At 36.2% G+C, this 14867-nt stretch overlaps 1 protein-coding gene across 4 annotated transcripts in view; it reads right to left on the reverse strand.

The window, feature by feature from the left end:
* The window catches only part of FSD1L (fibronectin type III and SPRY domain containing 1-like), a 44241-nt gene extending 29394 nt beyond the window's left edge, over window positions 1-14847 (reverse strand). For all 4 annotated transcript variants that reach the window (XM_012721486.1, XM_012721485.1, XM_004677459.2 and 1 more), the window contains exons 1-4: window positions 14716-14847; window positions 7055-7150; window positions 6029-6160; window positions 2160-2261 (exon numbers count right to left, since the gene is read on the reverse strand). In XM_012721486.1, the coding sequence (XP_012576940.1) occupies window positions 2160-2261; window positions 6029-6160; window positions 7055-7150; window positions 14716-14730 (345 nt within the window). In that variant the 5' untranslated portion in view covers window positions 14731-14847. The remainder of the gene's footprint in view (window positions 1-2159; window positions 2262-6028; window positions 6161-7054; window positions 7151-14715) is intronic.
* Window positions 14848-14867: the final 20 nt, after the last annotated feature.

Consider the following 14867-nt stretch of genomic DNA (forward strand, 5'->3'; position numbering starts at 1 on the left):
TAACTATTTCAGGACTCAGTTACCTCATCTAAAAGCTGATTAGTATTTAAGATATCTTCAATCCCTAAAAGCCCTTCACAAGCTATTTTATTGATAGGTATTGAATATTTATAATTATCTAAAATAAATAATACATTTTCAAAAAATGGTGCAATGGGGGAAATAATAGGGTGTAAAAGTTAGTTAAAATCAGAATACTGATTTTTTGAGAGACAAGACCCAAAACAGATTAAGAAAAAATATTAAAAAAATGTATTTAAGGCATAATATGATTTATCAGAACCTTTCTAATCTAGAATTGAATGGGAATAATGCTGGAAGAGAAAGTGAAAAGAATGACAACCTTTCGGATGAGGGAAGAGGAGGACACTGAAAATGCCAATGGGAAGAAAATTTGGGAGAAACAAACTTCTATTATAGTTTTTCTAACAGTTTTCATTTAAATACAGTTGGACTCAACCAATTTTTGAGTACCGCAAGTCTTCATTTAATATCCTTAAGTGATTCCTGGAAGTTAGCACCTTAGGTAAACAATGTTAAAACCAGTTTTGCCATAGGCTAATTGATATGGGTAAAATTCTTACAGTATATTTCTGGTCATGAAAGTATTACCAAACTTTTAAATAAACACCCGAAACACTTCTTATATAAAATAATAGCATGGACTCATTCACTCATTCATTCATTGATTCACCTCAGCTTTTACAGTTTAGGGCCATGAGTGGTCAGAGCCTGTCCTAGCAGTTCTGGGAGCAAGGCGGGAGCCCAGCCTAGACAGGACACATTCCATTCTGCAGGGTGCTCAACACAGCCACACTCACTCAAACTGGGACAAGTTAGACACATACAAACTTAACTGGGGTATCTTTGGGGTGTGTGAGGAGGCTCAAGTCCCCAGAGACTTGAGAAGAACTGCAAACTCCACAGAGACAGCTGCACTAGTTGGGAATTGGATTTTTTCTTTTCAGGCACATTATAACAAATTACATTATTCAAAGACCTGCTTGTGTCCATATTTTATAGTTTTCCTATCCTTTCCTCACTCTAAGCTTCTCAGACATTAGTTCTTGCTGCTGTGATTAAAAATGTCATAAATAATTGCCCTATATCACTAGGAAGGGAATCTGTTGGGAAGTAGAAAGCAAAATAATGATAATAATAGTAATAAAATAACCTAAAAATGTGTAATCCTATGTATAAATTATTAATCAAAAGTCTCTGAGAAACTAGTAAGAATAGAAGACATCATCTCTACTCCATGAACTACACTACACGTATTTTGTGCTCTCCACATGCTTTTGGATATTCCAGATATTTGAGATAATCACATAAATGCCCTCTGTGTAGTCAATATACTTTATAAACCACTCTTCTAACACTTAACAGATAGTCCACCAAGAAAATGATAAGAAAATTTTATCTTGATAAGACTGCTACATAGTATATATTTTGCTAACTATTTAGCTAAAGCTCCTACTTTTTTCACTCCATTTTTATATTCTACAACTTTAGTTTTTATTTGATAAACTGATAATCACTTAAAAACAATTCTACTTAAAAATGAGAATAAGGATCTAGAATTTCAAATTTCTTAAACACCAGAATCTAAGGTAAAACAGCAGTCTCATGCACTACTCTTTGTATTTTTATACCAAACATACCCCTTTAATGAAATAAGGACCTTCATTTTCATAAAATATTCCAACAATCAGTTACATAAGTAGTAGAACGTTTAATGACAAATTTAGTTAAGAAAATTCACTATATTACACTGCTCATGTGTATCACAGGGTGATGCTTTCCCAATTATCTTACAGAACTGAATATAAAATTAGATTTGTGGACTGTTAATGGCATTATCAATCTTCCTTCCTTTATACAAAATGTTTGCAACAAAGGTCTGACTCGCAAATACCTTAAAAATAAAAGACCAGTATAAATGTAACTGAAAAAGAAAACCTGGTTCCTCAGAACAGAAAATTAAGGAAAAATTAAGTAATTTGCTCATGATCCTAAAGACACATACTTCTAGTATTTGCTTTGAGGTAAGTGAATAACTAGCATTAAACTTATAAAGAATTCCAAGCCTTTTTTTGTATTAGAAATAAGTATAAAATTTAAGACTTCCTTTCAAAGTGAATTGGATTTTTTTTTTGTACCTTTGAGAATTCTTCAGGTTCCTTTATATCTAATGATCGTGTTGCAAATTCTAATAGTTCTTCAGAGTTCTCCAGGGCGTTATTACATTGACTGAGCTGACTCTAGGAAAAGATAATGAGAATTAAAGTCTTTCAGAATCAGAATCTTAATATAGAGTTATAAGGAACGTACCATTTTAATATCAATAAATAATATTTTATATATCTACTAATTTTAATTATGTTAATTCATTGTACTTAACATCGCTCCATAATTTACCCAAAACAGCTTAACTGCACACAATATACTCCATCATTTAAAAACACAAAAGGAAATATAAATAAATTGGGATAGAACTTACCTAAAGATCATTCTTAAATAACAGTCATTAAAGTATTAAGTTAAATTAAAATGTCAAAATAATTCATATGTAGATAACCTATGCTACAATAAAGAATAAATTTTTTGACAATATTTAACTATAAGTTGAAGTTTGTGACTCAAGTTACAGGCATATTCTTATGCCACAGTCTTATGCCATTTGTCATTTTATCATATTACTCAAGTAATGCATACTACAATACATGTGAATTTAGAATTCTATGACTGTGTAACATAGGAATCACAAACACAAAGGCCGAGATATGAGGAAGAATGAAGCCGAGAAGATAACACAACTTATTGTGCTGGGCCTGTATATTTACAGTGATACAGTCATGGCAATGTGCTGATTGGTGCACCTAACAAAAACTTTTCTGATTCAGTTCTCTCTCTTCAATCTATCATTTGTAAATCTAAAACTAAGCTCAGTCATGTGAAAATATTGTCAGTGTTACCTTCCAATAAATAAGAACCAATTTCTAAGATTTTAAATGTACCCATGATTCTTCTTCAGAATAATATGTATTTTCATTGTCAAGTGTACTTATTTTTCTCTTAATATTCAGCACTAAAGATAATATTATAATTCATTTATTGATTTCTACTACTATCTTATTTTGGGGAAGTAGAATAGTTCAGCCAAATAGTTCATGTTTTCTAAGAACCTAATCATAATTTCATAAAACATTGTTCTCTATGAGTATACCCCTCAGACATTTCAAAGAAGAATTTCAAATACCCTCTTTGAAGAAAAACTTTAGAAAAGGTTCTAAGCAAAAACACTGAGAACAAATGGTAGGTATAAATGGTCTATACAGGATCACTAGGGCAGACTAAAACAATGTAGCCTTAAAGTAAAAATTACCAAGAAAAATAAAAACAGTATTACAAGGAGCTATTAAAAAGAATCCAGGGTCCTCCCTGGTGGCACAACAGATTAAAGTGCAACACTATGAAGCTATGTGCAGCCATTGCAGCAAGAGTTTGATTCCTGGCCAGGGAGGTGACCCACATGGAGTGCCAGACCTCTCCTGTCTCGTCCGCTGCTCCCTTCCACAGTGTATTTCAGTTGATCTGTCTGTTCTGCTCCCCACTCTGTCTCTGGTGAATCCTCTCACCCCCCTGTACCTCTGGCCTGTACCTCAGTTCTTGTATACCTAAATAAATAAATCTTCAAAAATAAAATAAAAGAATCCACACTAAGGTGAAAATTTAGGATAAAGTAATAGCTTATTCTAAGAAAATAGAGGAAGGGAAGGCACATAAAAAAAATGGGTAGAGTACAAAAGACCACAAGCTTCTAAAGGAGAAACTTACAGAGGAATTGTCAAAATATCTTAACTAAACAATATGCTGTGGAATTAGTGAATCCAAAGGAAGAACACAGTGTCATATTTCTCTGAACAAGGAAATGGCATCAGAAGCCAAATTGTTCTTATTGATATCTGATTTTTAAATTATCCCAAGAAAGTTTCATGATTTGAATTTCCATAATGCTAATATCACCATAGCTTTTCCTTAAAATCATGAGAATAACTTTAAGAATGAACAGCTATGTTGATTAAGCTTATGTCTCAAGAACTAATTATATTTTACAACATACTAACCTCTCAGTATCTCCCAATTTCCCCTAAGCCACCATTTCTATTTTTACAAAAAAAAAAAAAGCCAGTGTGTGTGAGATTGGGGGGAAAAAAGGTAAAAAAGAATTACAAAAGATAATAATGCATAAGATAGAAGAAAATAAAAAATGGGATGGCTGTAAAAACAGTCTAGTGGACAGGGCCCTGCCCGCACATCCCCGGGGGCACATCTGAGGACGAGTTGTGGAGAGGGTTTGCAAGGGCAGACACTGCTGTCCAGTGAACAGCCCTCTTGCTACTTACACAGTAATAGTATAAGGTATAATTGGTATAATTTCCATCTATGCCCAGACTGTCTTGGACCCTGACCACACATTCAGTGGTTACCTGGGTGTCCCCAGCCACCTCGTAATGAGGGTCATGTGTCAAGGCAGTCATGCAGGAGTGCCTTACCCAAATCGCTTACACACACAGGTGTAGAGAGGCCGTGGCACACAGGAGCAGAGGCCCCAGTTGGAAGAGAGACCACAACAACAAAGACCTAAAGTGGTGATATAAGGAGGAGAAGATGGTGCTAACATCCTGTTGTCACCACCTCCAAACTGTGATACTGGCATAAAGACAAAGAGAGGAATGGAACAAAATAGAGAGCCAACATGATCAGTGATCTATGGTAGAAATGCCAAGCTGTCCAACGGGAAAACTACAGAATCTTCAACAAATGAAATGGAATGAAGTTGGAACTTTTCTTCATATTATATACAAAAAATAATGCTAAATGGATTTTTTTCAGTGAGCCCTAAAAAAACTAATAAAAGAAAACATGGAAGAAAAGCTTTATGGCACTGAATTTGGCAATGATTTCTTGAATGTGGCATCAGAAGTCCAGGCAACAAAACGCAAATGGGACTCTATCAAAGTCTAAAATTTTCCACATTAAAGAGAGCCATCACAAAGTGAAAGACAACCTATGAAGCAGGAGAAAATAACTGAAAATTATGGATTTCACTAGGGGTTATTTTCAAAATATGTAAAGAACTGCTATAATTCAAAAGCAAGAACAAAACCCCCACAAATTAACCCAATTAAAAAATGGGCAAAAGGGTGGGAAGAATGCACTGAACTGTGGTGATGACACATGGGTAACTGGTAGTGGGAAGCCCCTGGGGATAACAACTGAGATGAAAAAATGCACAAAATGAAGAGTGATGTAAAAAAAAATAAAAAATATAAAAACAACAACAACAAAAGGACAATAGATTTGAGTAACATTTCTCAAAAGAGATCTAAAAATAGCCACAAGTACATGAAAATATCTTACAGTTTTAGGGCTCACTTCTAGGTGTGCAATCCATTTGGAATTAATGGAAATAACCCAAATGTCCAGACAGAAGACTAGACAAAGAACATATGGTATATACATATAATGCACATCACTGTCATATAAAAAGGAAATTCTGACACATGCTGTAAGATGGACAAACCATTAAGACACTGATGAGTGAAGTCAGTCAGTCACAAAAGGGATAAAATCTGTATGATTCCAATTACAGGAAATAACTAGGGTAGTCAAAACAACAGAAACAGAAAGTACAATGGTGGGTGCCAGGAGGTAGGAGGAGGGACAAATGGGGGATTGTTATTTGATAAAGCTACAGTTCCAGTAATGCAAGTGAAAAAGGTTCTAGAGAGCTGTTACACAGCAATGTGACTACAGTTAACATACCGGAAGATAGTCTTAAAAATATTAAAAGTAAATTTTATATTATGCTTTTAGCACCATTAAAAAAACAAAAACGAGAGCTATGATCAAAAACAAAGTCAAGATTCACTTTTCTATACATTAAAACTACATTTATATCCAAAATTTACTAATTTTTGCTTCTGATAAATTAAGCTTTGAACAGACTATTGTATGATCTCACCTGTAGCTCATGTGATTTACGAGCTTGTTCCTGCTTGATACTGCTCATCATACTTTCCTTCACCTCATCCAATATAGAGTACAAACTATCAAATTCTTCATCTAACTCTGAAAGGATGTTGGAAGAATTTTCCTGTTTAATAAGACAAAACAAAACAATGTTTTTATTCAAAAGTTGTTAAACAAAACTAAAGGCAGTACTTTTCAAAGGAGAAAACAGTCCTATTATCTATAAACTCCATCAGTCTAACAGTTACAACAAAAAAACTCTAATTTTGACATAAGGCTTAAAAACAAATCCAAGGAAGTTAGCTGCTAATGCTCATAGTAGTATTCATGTATGTTTTGAGTTAAGTAGCCCTTATGAACTAGCCCAACAAAGACAGTTAAAATAAACAAAAGGTGAATCCATAGGGAAGGATTCACTGTAAAAGGTCTATGAACTTTCTATGCTTATTTCACAAAGAAACAAGCCTTAAATTCTCTTAAGCACTTTCACTGGAAAGCATCACCAGGTTATTTTGAGGTTCTTTTCACAATTACTATTTAATTATTTATAACATGAATTATCTGCCCAAGCCTGTGTCTATATCCTTACGTATTGCTCTCTTCCCTCACTGGGCCCTTTACCATTTGCTTTTATGTTTTATTTTCACCTACTTCTCCAAGGAGACCTCTTCCACTATGTGTCATTAAAGAAGTGTTTAGTTTCCCAATACTTTATAAAATGTAAAATTTGCTTAGCTGGAATCAGAAGAGACAAACATAAAATGAAAAGGGATAAAAGTGAACACCATTATATTCCCTAGCAACTTCTCCTGAGTTTTCTTTTTCCCTGACTATTGGTTCTATCCAGGAAGAATGCAGGAATAGCAAGGAAAACTTTATCAGCCACTTAAAAACCCTGCTCTCCCCCTCATCAGTTTATAATCTTGCACTGATAGATGGGATATATTTATACTTCTGCTATTACCCAACAATCACTCATTGTAGCATTTATACAAACTTTTAAATAAAAGATTCATACCTGAACTCCTTTTAGTGTTTGATTTAGTGTGTCAATAAAGTTCTGAATTTCATCATTTTTATTTGCCAGAGTTGAAATGATCCTTTGTAGTGCTTCCTAGGATTACAAAATATTAAAACATAGTATTTTAATAAGAAAAAAATATGAACACTGTAACAATTGTCTAAACAAACTCCATGAAAGAGTGTATGGTATAACAGGAGCAATTTAAAGTTTCAAAGTGTATTTATAGAATGAGCCAAGTGTTTTATAAATTTACTGCATTTATTATCAGTCTGTAGTGAAGGAGGGCAAAAACAACCTGCTCTGTCAACCTGAAAAGATGCCCACTAGGCCTCAGATTTCATTTCAGGTCTCACTTCCATTACCTTTCAAACACTGATGGGCAGTGGAGGACATCATAGATGGATAAAGGCAATATAAGTGATATGAAGCTTATCTAGACAATGTAATTTTATATTTTGCATTATTAAAGAAAATGTAGGCCAGAAGATACACTTTGACAAATATCAATTCTGCTTTATCATTGTAAAATAAAGAGGATATGTCTCCAAAGGAAATCTACAGAGGTAATCTCAGTTATTATCCCTTTGGCCAAGTACCACAGTAACCAAGACCTCAAAAAACAAACAGCAACAAAATAAACAAATCACTACTGTGTCAGGATAAGCCTCTAAATTATCTGACAATGGAATTAGACTAAGATAACTGCTAATGCTAGCAACAAAAAGGGTCCTATACACCCCAGCCAAGCAAAGCTGTAATGATTCCCATGGAATGAATCAAAGTGATTTGGGGAGTGTACAAGGCAGAGACTCTGAGCAAAAGAAAAACAACACTTTCATATTCTTAAAAGTCAGTCACTATCTTAAGCGCTTTACAAATATAGATCATTGAATCCCCTCAAGTTCTCTGCGGTGGGATACTATTATCTTTGTTTTCTAAAGCAGAAGCTGAGAGGTTAAATTCCTGCCCAAATCTCAGAGTAATAGGAAGCAGACTCAGGAGTCAAATAAAGGCAGTCTGACTCCTAAACCTACTCTTTAATTATTACACTCTACAAAATGAAAGTGAAGATCGGAGGGTCGGGAAAAGGAGGTCAGAACATGTGAGTATACTACAAGAACTAAGGTTTTACTTCAAGACTGGAAAAAGCTCGAACTGATCAACAGGTCATAACACAAACTACTAAGCCACGTAAAAGGACAACAGCTATTCCAACTACACGCAAATACCATCTTGTAAATCTGAGACATGATGACTGTCATCATTTGAAGTGGCAATATGCCACTGGGTTTATATGAAGATGCCAAATTCAAATGTGGGTCTTAACTCTGCTGCACTCAATAAAAATGCTCTCCCAATTTGGGCCACTAAACAGGAAACTATCCAGTGTGAAAGACCCTGAAATGATGATACAGAAACTTACTGTCCTTAGAGTTTATGGCAGAAAACCATTATACATAGGTTTGGATGTCAGCTAATCAGAGGCGATCAAATAGCAACTGGTCACAATTAGAGAAATATTTAATATATGGATTTCCCACAAGCATCTATATACACCAGAAAATTTTTTAATTCAATTTCTACATGAATACTCCAGTGAGATACAGAAACATCACTAATCAACCTATAATTTAGGGGACTCAAATTGTTATTCAGTTAGTAGTCACTAAGCATTTCCTATGTTCTAGGCACTGCACTAATATATTTATTATCATAATAGATTTTTTTTAAAAAATAAGTATATTAGTCTTTGCATTTTTGTGTGGAAGAAAGGTAAGGCTAGAGAAGTTAAGCAGAGTATGTCTGAGATTACACAACTATCAAATGGTGGTCAAATTCAAATTCAGGAAGCTGCCTCCAGAGTGAGGGCGTTTCTGTGAACCTAGGCTGCTTCCACTGCTGGGCATATAGAAAACATTCACAGAATTTCTGCGTCTGGGGCAAATGCGTCCAGAAACCAGCATATAGCATTCTAATATCTAAATACAATACCTAAATGCCACTAGGACTCATGCCTCTTGCATTGAGACAGACATCACTTTTGAATTAGATATCAAGAGTTGAAATTCAGAAAGCTCTATCTAGCTGGAAGCTAGATAACCAGATTCTTACCAGTGGGCTATAGCTATGACAATACACACAAAAGAGTATTTTACTGGGTGTAAAAAGAAGCTGAAAAAGGAAAATTATCTATGTGGGGGAATTCAGGAATCTGATAAAGTTGCTGATCGGCAACTCTCTAGCAGTGAATGGTTGGGAACAGTGCCTGTGTAAAGATGCTCCCCATGTCCAGAGGAAAAAATTCAAGGGAAGACCTGGTGAGGAATGCTGCCCTTCCACCCTAAGCATTTGAAAGATTCTGGGTTACAGGAAAGGGTATGCTCCCATCTAGACTCTGAGGAAATAAAAGAGGCTAAAGAAGTCTAATCCATAGTCAATGACCTTTGAAATGGGATGTGCCATCTAATGAGGTTTAGTTAGCTCATATTCAGCCAAGGAAAACCGAAATCTCACCAACTACTGAAGGGAGGTGGGGTGGCAGTGGGGATAGGACTGGAAGAAGTGTAAAGTGACATAACCCCTTCTAAGGGTGACCTGCCATACACTTCAAAAAACTTTTAAAACTATACCTACATTAACTCAGTAATTCTATTTCTACTAAAGTACTCTAATGATTAATTAAACTAGAAGAAACATTATCTCAGTGTTATTTGTAACATTAAAAGGTTGAGATCAGGGAGCCTCCTTGCTGGCACAAGAGGTTAAAGTGCAGCACTGTGAAGCTATGCACAGCCACTGCAGCAGGAGTAGATCCCCAGCCAGGGAGCTGACCCACATGGCACAGTAGACCTCTCCTGACCTGCCCACTGCTCCCCTTAGCAGTGTATCTCAGAAGAGCCATCTGCTCTGTTCCTTACTCTGTATCTGGTGAATCCTTTCACACACACACTCCCCCCCCCCCATTGCCTGTACCTCAGTTCTTTTATGCATAAATAACATCTTTTAAAAAGAGTTGCAATCAACACAAATTCACAACAAAAGGTTCTAATTAAAAGTCAAGTATAACATTCACACAAAAGAATTCCACTGAATCATTAAAAGTGCTGTAGAATGATACCAAATGGAAAAATATTTGTAACATATTAAGTGAAATGCACATTATAAAGCAGTATACATAGCCTATCACCACTATTTTAAAGAACTTTTATATGAATTTTTAAAAGATTGGAATGTAATACACAAAAATGTTATCTCTGGGTCACAGGATTATGGGTGATTCTTACCTTACTTCCATGCATCTATATCTCCTATTTTCCTACAATAAATTTGTTTTACTTAATTTTTAAATAACAAAAGGGCACAGGATGGCCATGATAACCCTTTATTATAAATTAGTTCAAAATATAATTAGCTATCAATCATCAAGCATCAGTAATTGAGACCAGATTCTATCAGATCTTCTGGCTGGGAAGAGGACTAACTGAAGATATAAAAATAGACAATTAGAGTCAAAACCCACCAGCTTCAAAATATTGTCTTTCCTAGGTTTGAGTAAAATAGCTGTCACTATGGCAAACATTCAGTATGTGTTTACTACAGAAATGATTCTGTTTACATGAAACCAGGAACTGCAAAGAAGCATTATATTAAATTAAAAAAAAAAAGCAAACCAGCTTCACTGTATTTCTAATTTTTAAAAATTGCCAAGTTCAACAAAGTGAAGACCTTCTGTATTTAAGTACAGTGATCGTGAAATACAGTGATCGTGAGCATGTCAGTATGTTGTTTATATATACTTTCTTGCTCAACATTAGAAAGCTAACAGCACCCCTCAAAAAAAGTAACAAAGAGTTGGCCAGGAGGGGAATACATATATAAGAAGAAAACTGGGGGTTTTTTGGAGCAAGGACCAATCTAAATAATGTACCATACCATATATCAATTATTTTCAGTAGACTTAATTAGCTTTGTAAACAGACACTACCTCATAGAGGTTTAATGTCATTAACATGTTAAATTTTATTACTTTAACCATGCATATAAAGGCAAAAGACTCAGGCAAGATGGATGGTAATGAAAATAGCTGGGCTGTGAAGAAAGAGCTGGTTTGAATCCAAACTACCACTTGCTAGCTGTGTGACTGAAGAAATCACTGACCCTCTCTGTGCTTCACTTTCCACATCTGTGGAGCAGGAATAAGACTGTTTAAAACAGTCTAACACGATGCAAAACAATGTTCAAATTTAATTTCTCTCTCCTTTCCCCAGAATTATTTTTTTTAACTGACAGGTAATTTTGAGTATGAGACAGTGGGTTAGCTGGATATGGTGGAATTATTTGAACTGCTAGGGTATGATATGAAAATAAAGGAGAACAAATACAGGGTAAAGAAAGAAATAAAGGATAAAGGAGCCAAGAATAGACACACTATTTGCAGCAGGTTGTCAAGCTTTAAAACTATCCTTACTCAGGTCAATCTATCTCCTCAATCTAAGTTGTCTAGTCTTGTACAATCAAGCCTGGCCTGTCACTAAGCCTTTCTAATTAAACAGTAAAAAAAAAAAAAAAAAAAACACAGGAAAAAGTGGTGAAAGCAAACAATTAACAAAGTAAGCTCTTGGTGACATCCTTCCTGCTGGATCCCTTTTCTCTTCCTCTCTACCTTTATTATCTTTACAGCATGTACCTTTCCTAGAATCAGCAACCACTATGAATGTGTGAATGCTCTCCTGTGCAACAACTTACACTATCAAATTCCAAGTGTCAAGATTCTAGAAAGGTGCAATGTCTTATTTGTTTCAATGTTGTCTTTGAACATAAACATTTTATCAAGTAAAGAAACCTTCAGGATTTTTATCTTAAAACCACTTAAGGACATAATCAAAAGGTTTGAGTATCAAAGGAAGACACCTATCCATAACACATCCTGTTCACAAAAGTGACCCAGAAACTCGATATAAACAAAAATCCTTCTGTTTATTTCAAAGCAATAATACTGTGGTTTTCTGTATCCAACAGTATGCCTTACATACCCAAGGCAATTATGTTTTCTTCCTCTACTCAAACAAAGCATCTGTTGCTAACACAACACTGAAGCCCAAGTTATTTTCACAGACAAAAAAGCAGCTGGTCAAGCTAATCCATTTGCTGACTAGCCACCATCAAGCTTCTGTAAGACTGTCCAGTTAACTTAACCTCTATTGTCAGATCCCAATAATCAGAACTTGCAATCCTCTTTCAATTGAGATTTAACAGCTTCTTAAGCACCATCATTTGAAATCACTTATTACAGACATCAAAAAAGAAAACATTTTTAAAAAAAATTAAAGACAGAGATAAAACATGGCTAGACCAGACTCAAAAAATAGTCACACTGATTATCAGTGAAAGGACAAAGTATTCTGAAGTTGGAATTATGAAATAACAATACCCAACAGACAGTACCAACGTGTGCTAGATATGGTTAAGAGATTTTTAAAAATTAGTGAGATCCTCACAGTAACACTTTAAGTACAAATGTTTTCTCTATTTTGTAGATGTGGAAATAGAGTCACACACAAATTCATTCAGCTCATAAATAGTAGGGTTGAAGACCCAAAGTCAACCACTTAATAATTTAAAGCTCCAATCCCAATGCTTTACAAACAAGCAAACACTCCGGCCACTGGCAGCACCTAACCATAGTTCTTACACTAAGTTACAATTCCTTTGACTATTCTAACATTCTAAAGCAGTAAAGAAAAGTCATGCCAGGGCTATATTACTATCTTAAGGAGAAATAAATATCCAGTTTAGTTCATTGTTTACTGACATTTATAAGTAATTCTTTAATAATTCATGAGAAAAGGATGCTAAAATTCTAATCACTAGAGGTTATGAGCATTAACACCAAATACTGGTTTTATTCTATAGAAGAATATAAAAATGTTTTAATTAGAAAAATTATTTAATACCATCAATAGATTCAACACATTTTCTAATATGGAGAAGTTAATGCTCAAAAAAAGAGTTATCACAAATAAGGTATATTAGTGCCAGTAGAAGAGAATAGTTAATTCTTTGCTACCTCAAATGGTGTACCTGGTGCCTTTTGGTACTCAAATACATCATGAGGAATGAAACCAAGTAAAGTTTAAATCTTAGTCCTATAGCTAAGAAGTCACAATCGCTAATTCTTGAGTCCTCTGTAAAGTGAGGGATAATGCATACCTGACAAAATAATTCACATTAAAATAATTTTTAATTATACCTTACATCAGAGAACTTGTGCTTATTCTTTGTAAACTTTAAAACACCATATTTTCACTGAGGATTATTTCAACTCATTTTTCCAATAACCCTATCAAACTGTCTTACCTCCACTGCACAGATATCACATGACTTTTATCTAAAATGTTGTATGAACTGTTAAGTGCTTTACAAGCTTAGGCAGAAATATTTAAACACCACACATATTTAGAACACCTGAAATTATAATTTTAAAAAATGGCTTACTCGTAGTCATGTAAAAGTATACTCAGCTGGGCTTCCAGATGCATGATACAATGAAACCATGTGCACTTTCGTTACATTGCAACAGTCACCACTTAAAACACCACCACACTATTTGTCATGCCCCCCCTCACTCTGTTCCCCAAGGACATAAATTCAGGCAAAACCATAGAATATATGGTTCCAGTAAGTCCTTCCAGTGCTTTCTATCTAATAATAGAAAAGAATGGTCTCTTGGATAGGCCCTTGTTTTTCCCTGCTACATTATTAATAACTCTTGTTTTTCCTTCCCATACTGTACTAATCTACAATTACACTATAATCTAACAAAGAGAACAGGATATTTGCATTCTACATAGGAATTATCGTTGAACGTTAATAACTCATTTCCGATCCAAACACTGGCTCAAGTTCTCTAATTTTTTTTTTTGCCTTTAAAACAGCTAGTTCTGTACATTCTTTCGTTAACTTGCTCGGAATGTACAAAGCACATGGCACAACCAATAAAGTAACAGAGACTAGCAACACCGAGCTGGTCAAAGAGGGTGGGATTACTGCCCTGTCAACTCTTCCACCTTTTCATTCAATTCAGCTAACATTAAACCCTAAGATCCGCTTAAGAATTTGGGGAGAGGGAGGGCTTGGAAGGGGGTACACAAGAGGGAGTGTTACTAAGTAGATTTGATCCCCCACCTAAGGAGCCTGTATTGTGAGAAAAGAGATGACTTAGATGGAGGAAAGGGTATGAGCTCCGGTTCCGCAGGGTGACCCCATCCAGTGCCTAGGTTTTTTCATCCGCTGAGGACAGACAAACCCGCACTCGGACGACGGGAGGCTGCGAGAATCAATGGGGCCTACAGCACTGCAGAAAACGAGAGCTTACAAATTGGAGAGGTCTCCCTATTTCTCCAGCGGAGCCAGGGCCCGGGACCAAGGGCAGAGCAGAAGCCAGCCTGGGTCACCGGGTGCGGTCCCCGCAGCCCGGAGAGGGCTAATTCTCTCCGGCCTCAGAGACAGGCCGAGGGCCTCGCCCTCCTCCCCAGCTGCCTGGTCTGGCCGGGATACCCAGCGCGCCCACCGCCCACCGCCCACCACGCCGGGCCCCGGCGCCACGCCCACCCACAGCCAGGCCCCGCGGCCCCGCGCCCCTGTCTCCCGCTCACTTTTTGAGCATCCATGGCTAGGGGCTAAGTCCGCAGGGCCCCACACTGCGTCGGGAGGCTGAGGGAGGTCGGACACGCCAAGACCGCTACCCAGATGGCTGCTCCGCTCCGCCGGCCGCTGCCGCCCCAGGCTCAGCCTCAGCCCGCACCGG

Source organism: Condylura cristata, unplaced genomic scaffold (assembly GCF_000260355.1).
Source record: "Condylura cristata isolate star-nosed mole 26May11 unplaced genomic scaffold, ConCri1.0 scaffold00006, whole genome shotgun sequence".
NCBI classification, from domain to species: Eukaryota; Metazoa; Chordata; class Mammalia; order Eulipotyphla; family Talpidae; genus Condylura; species Condylura cristata.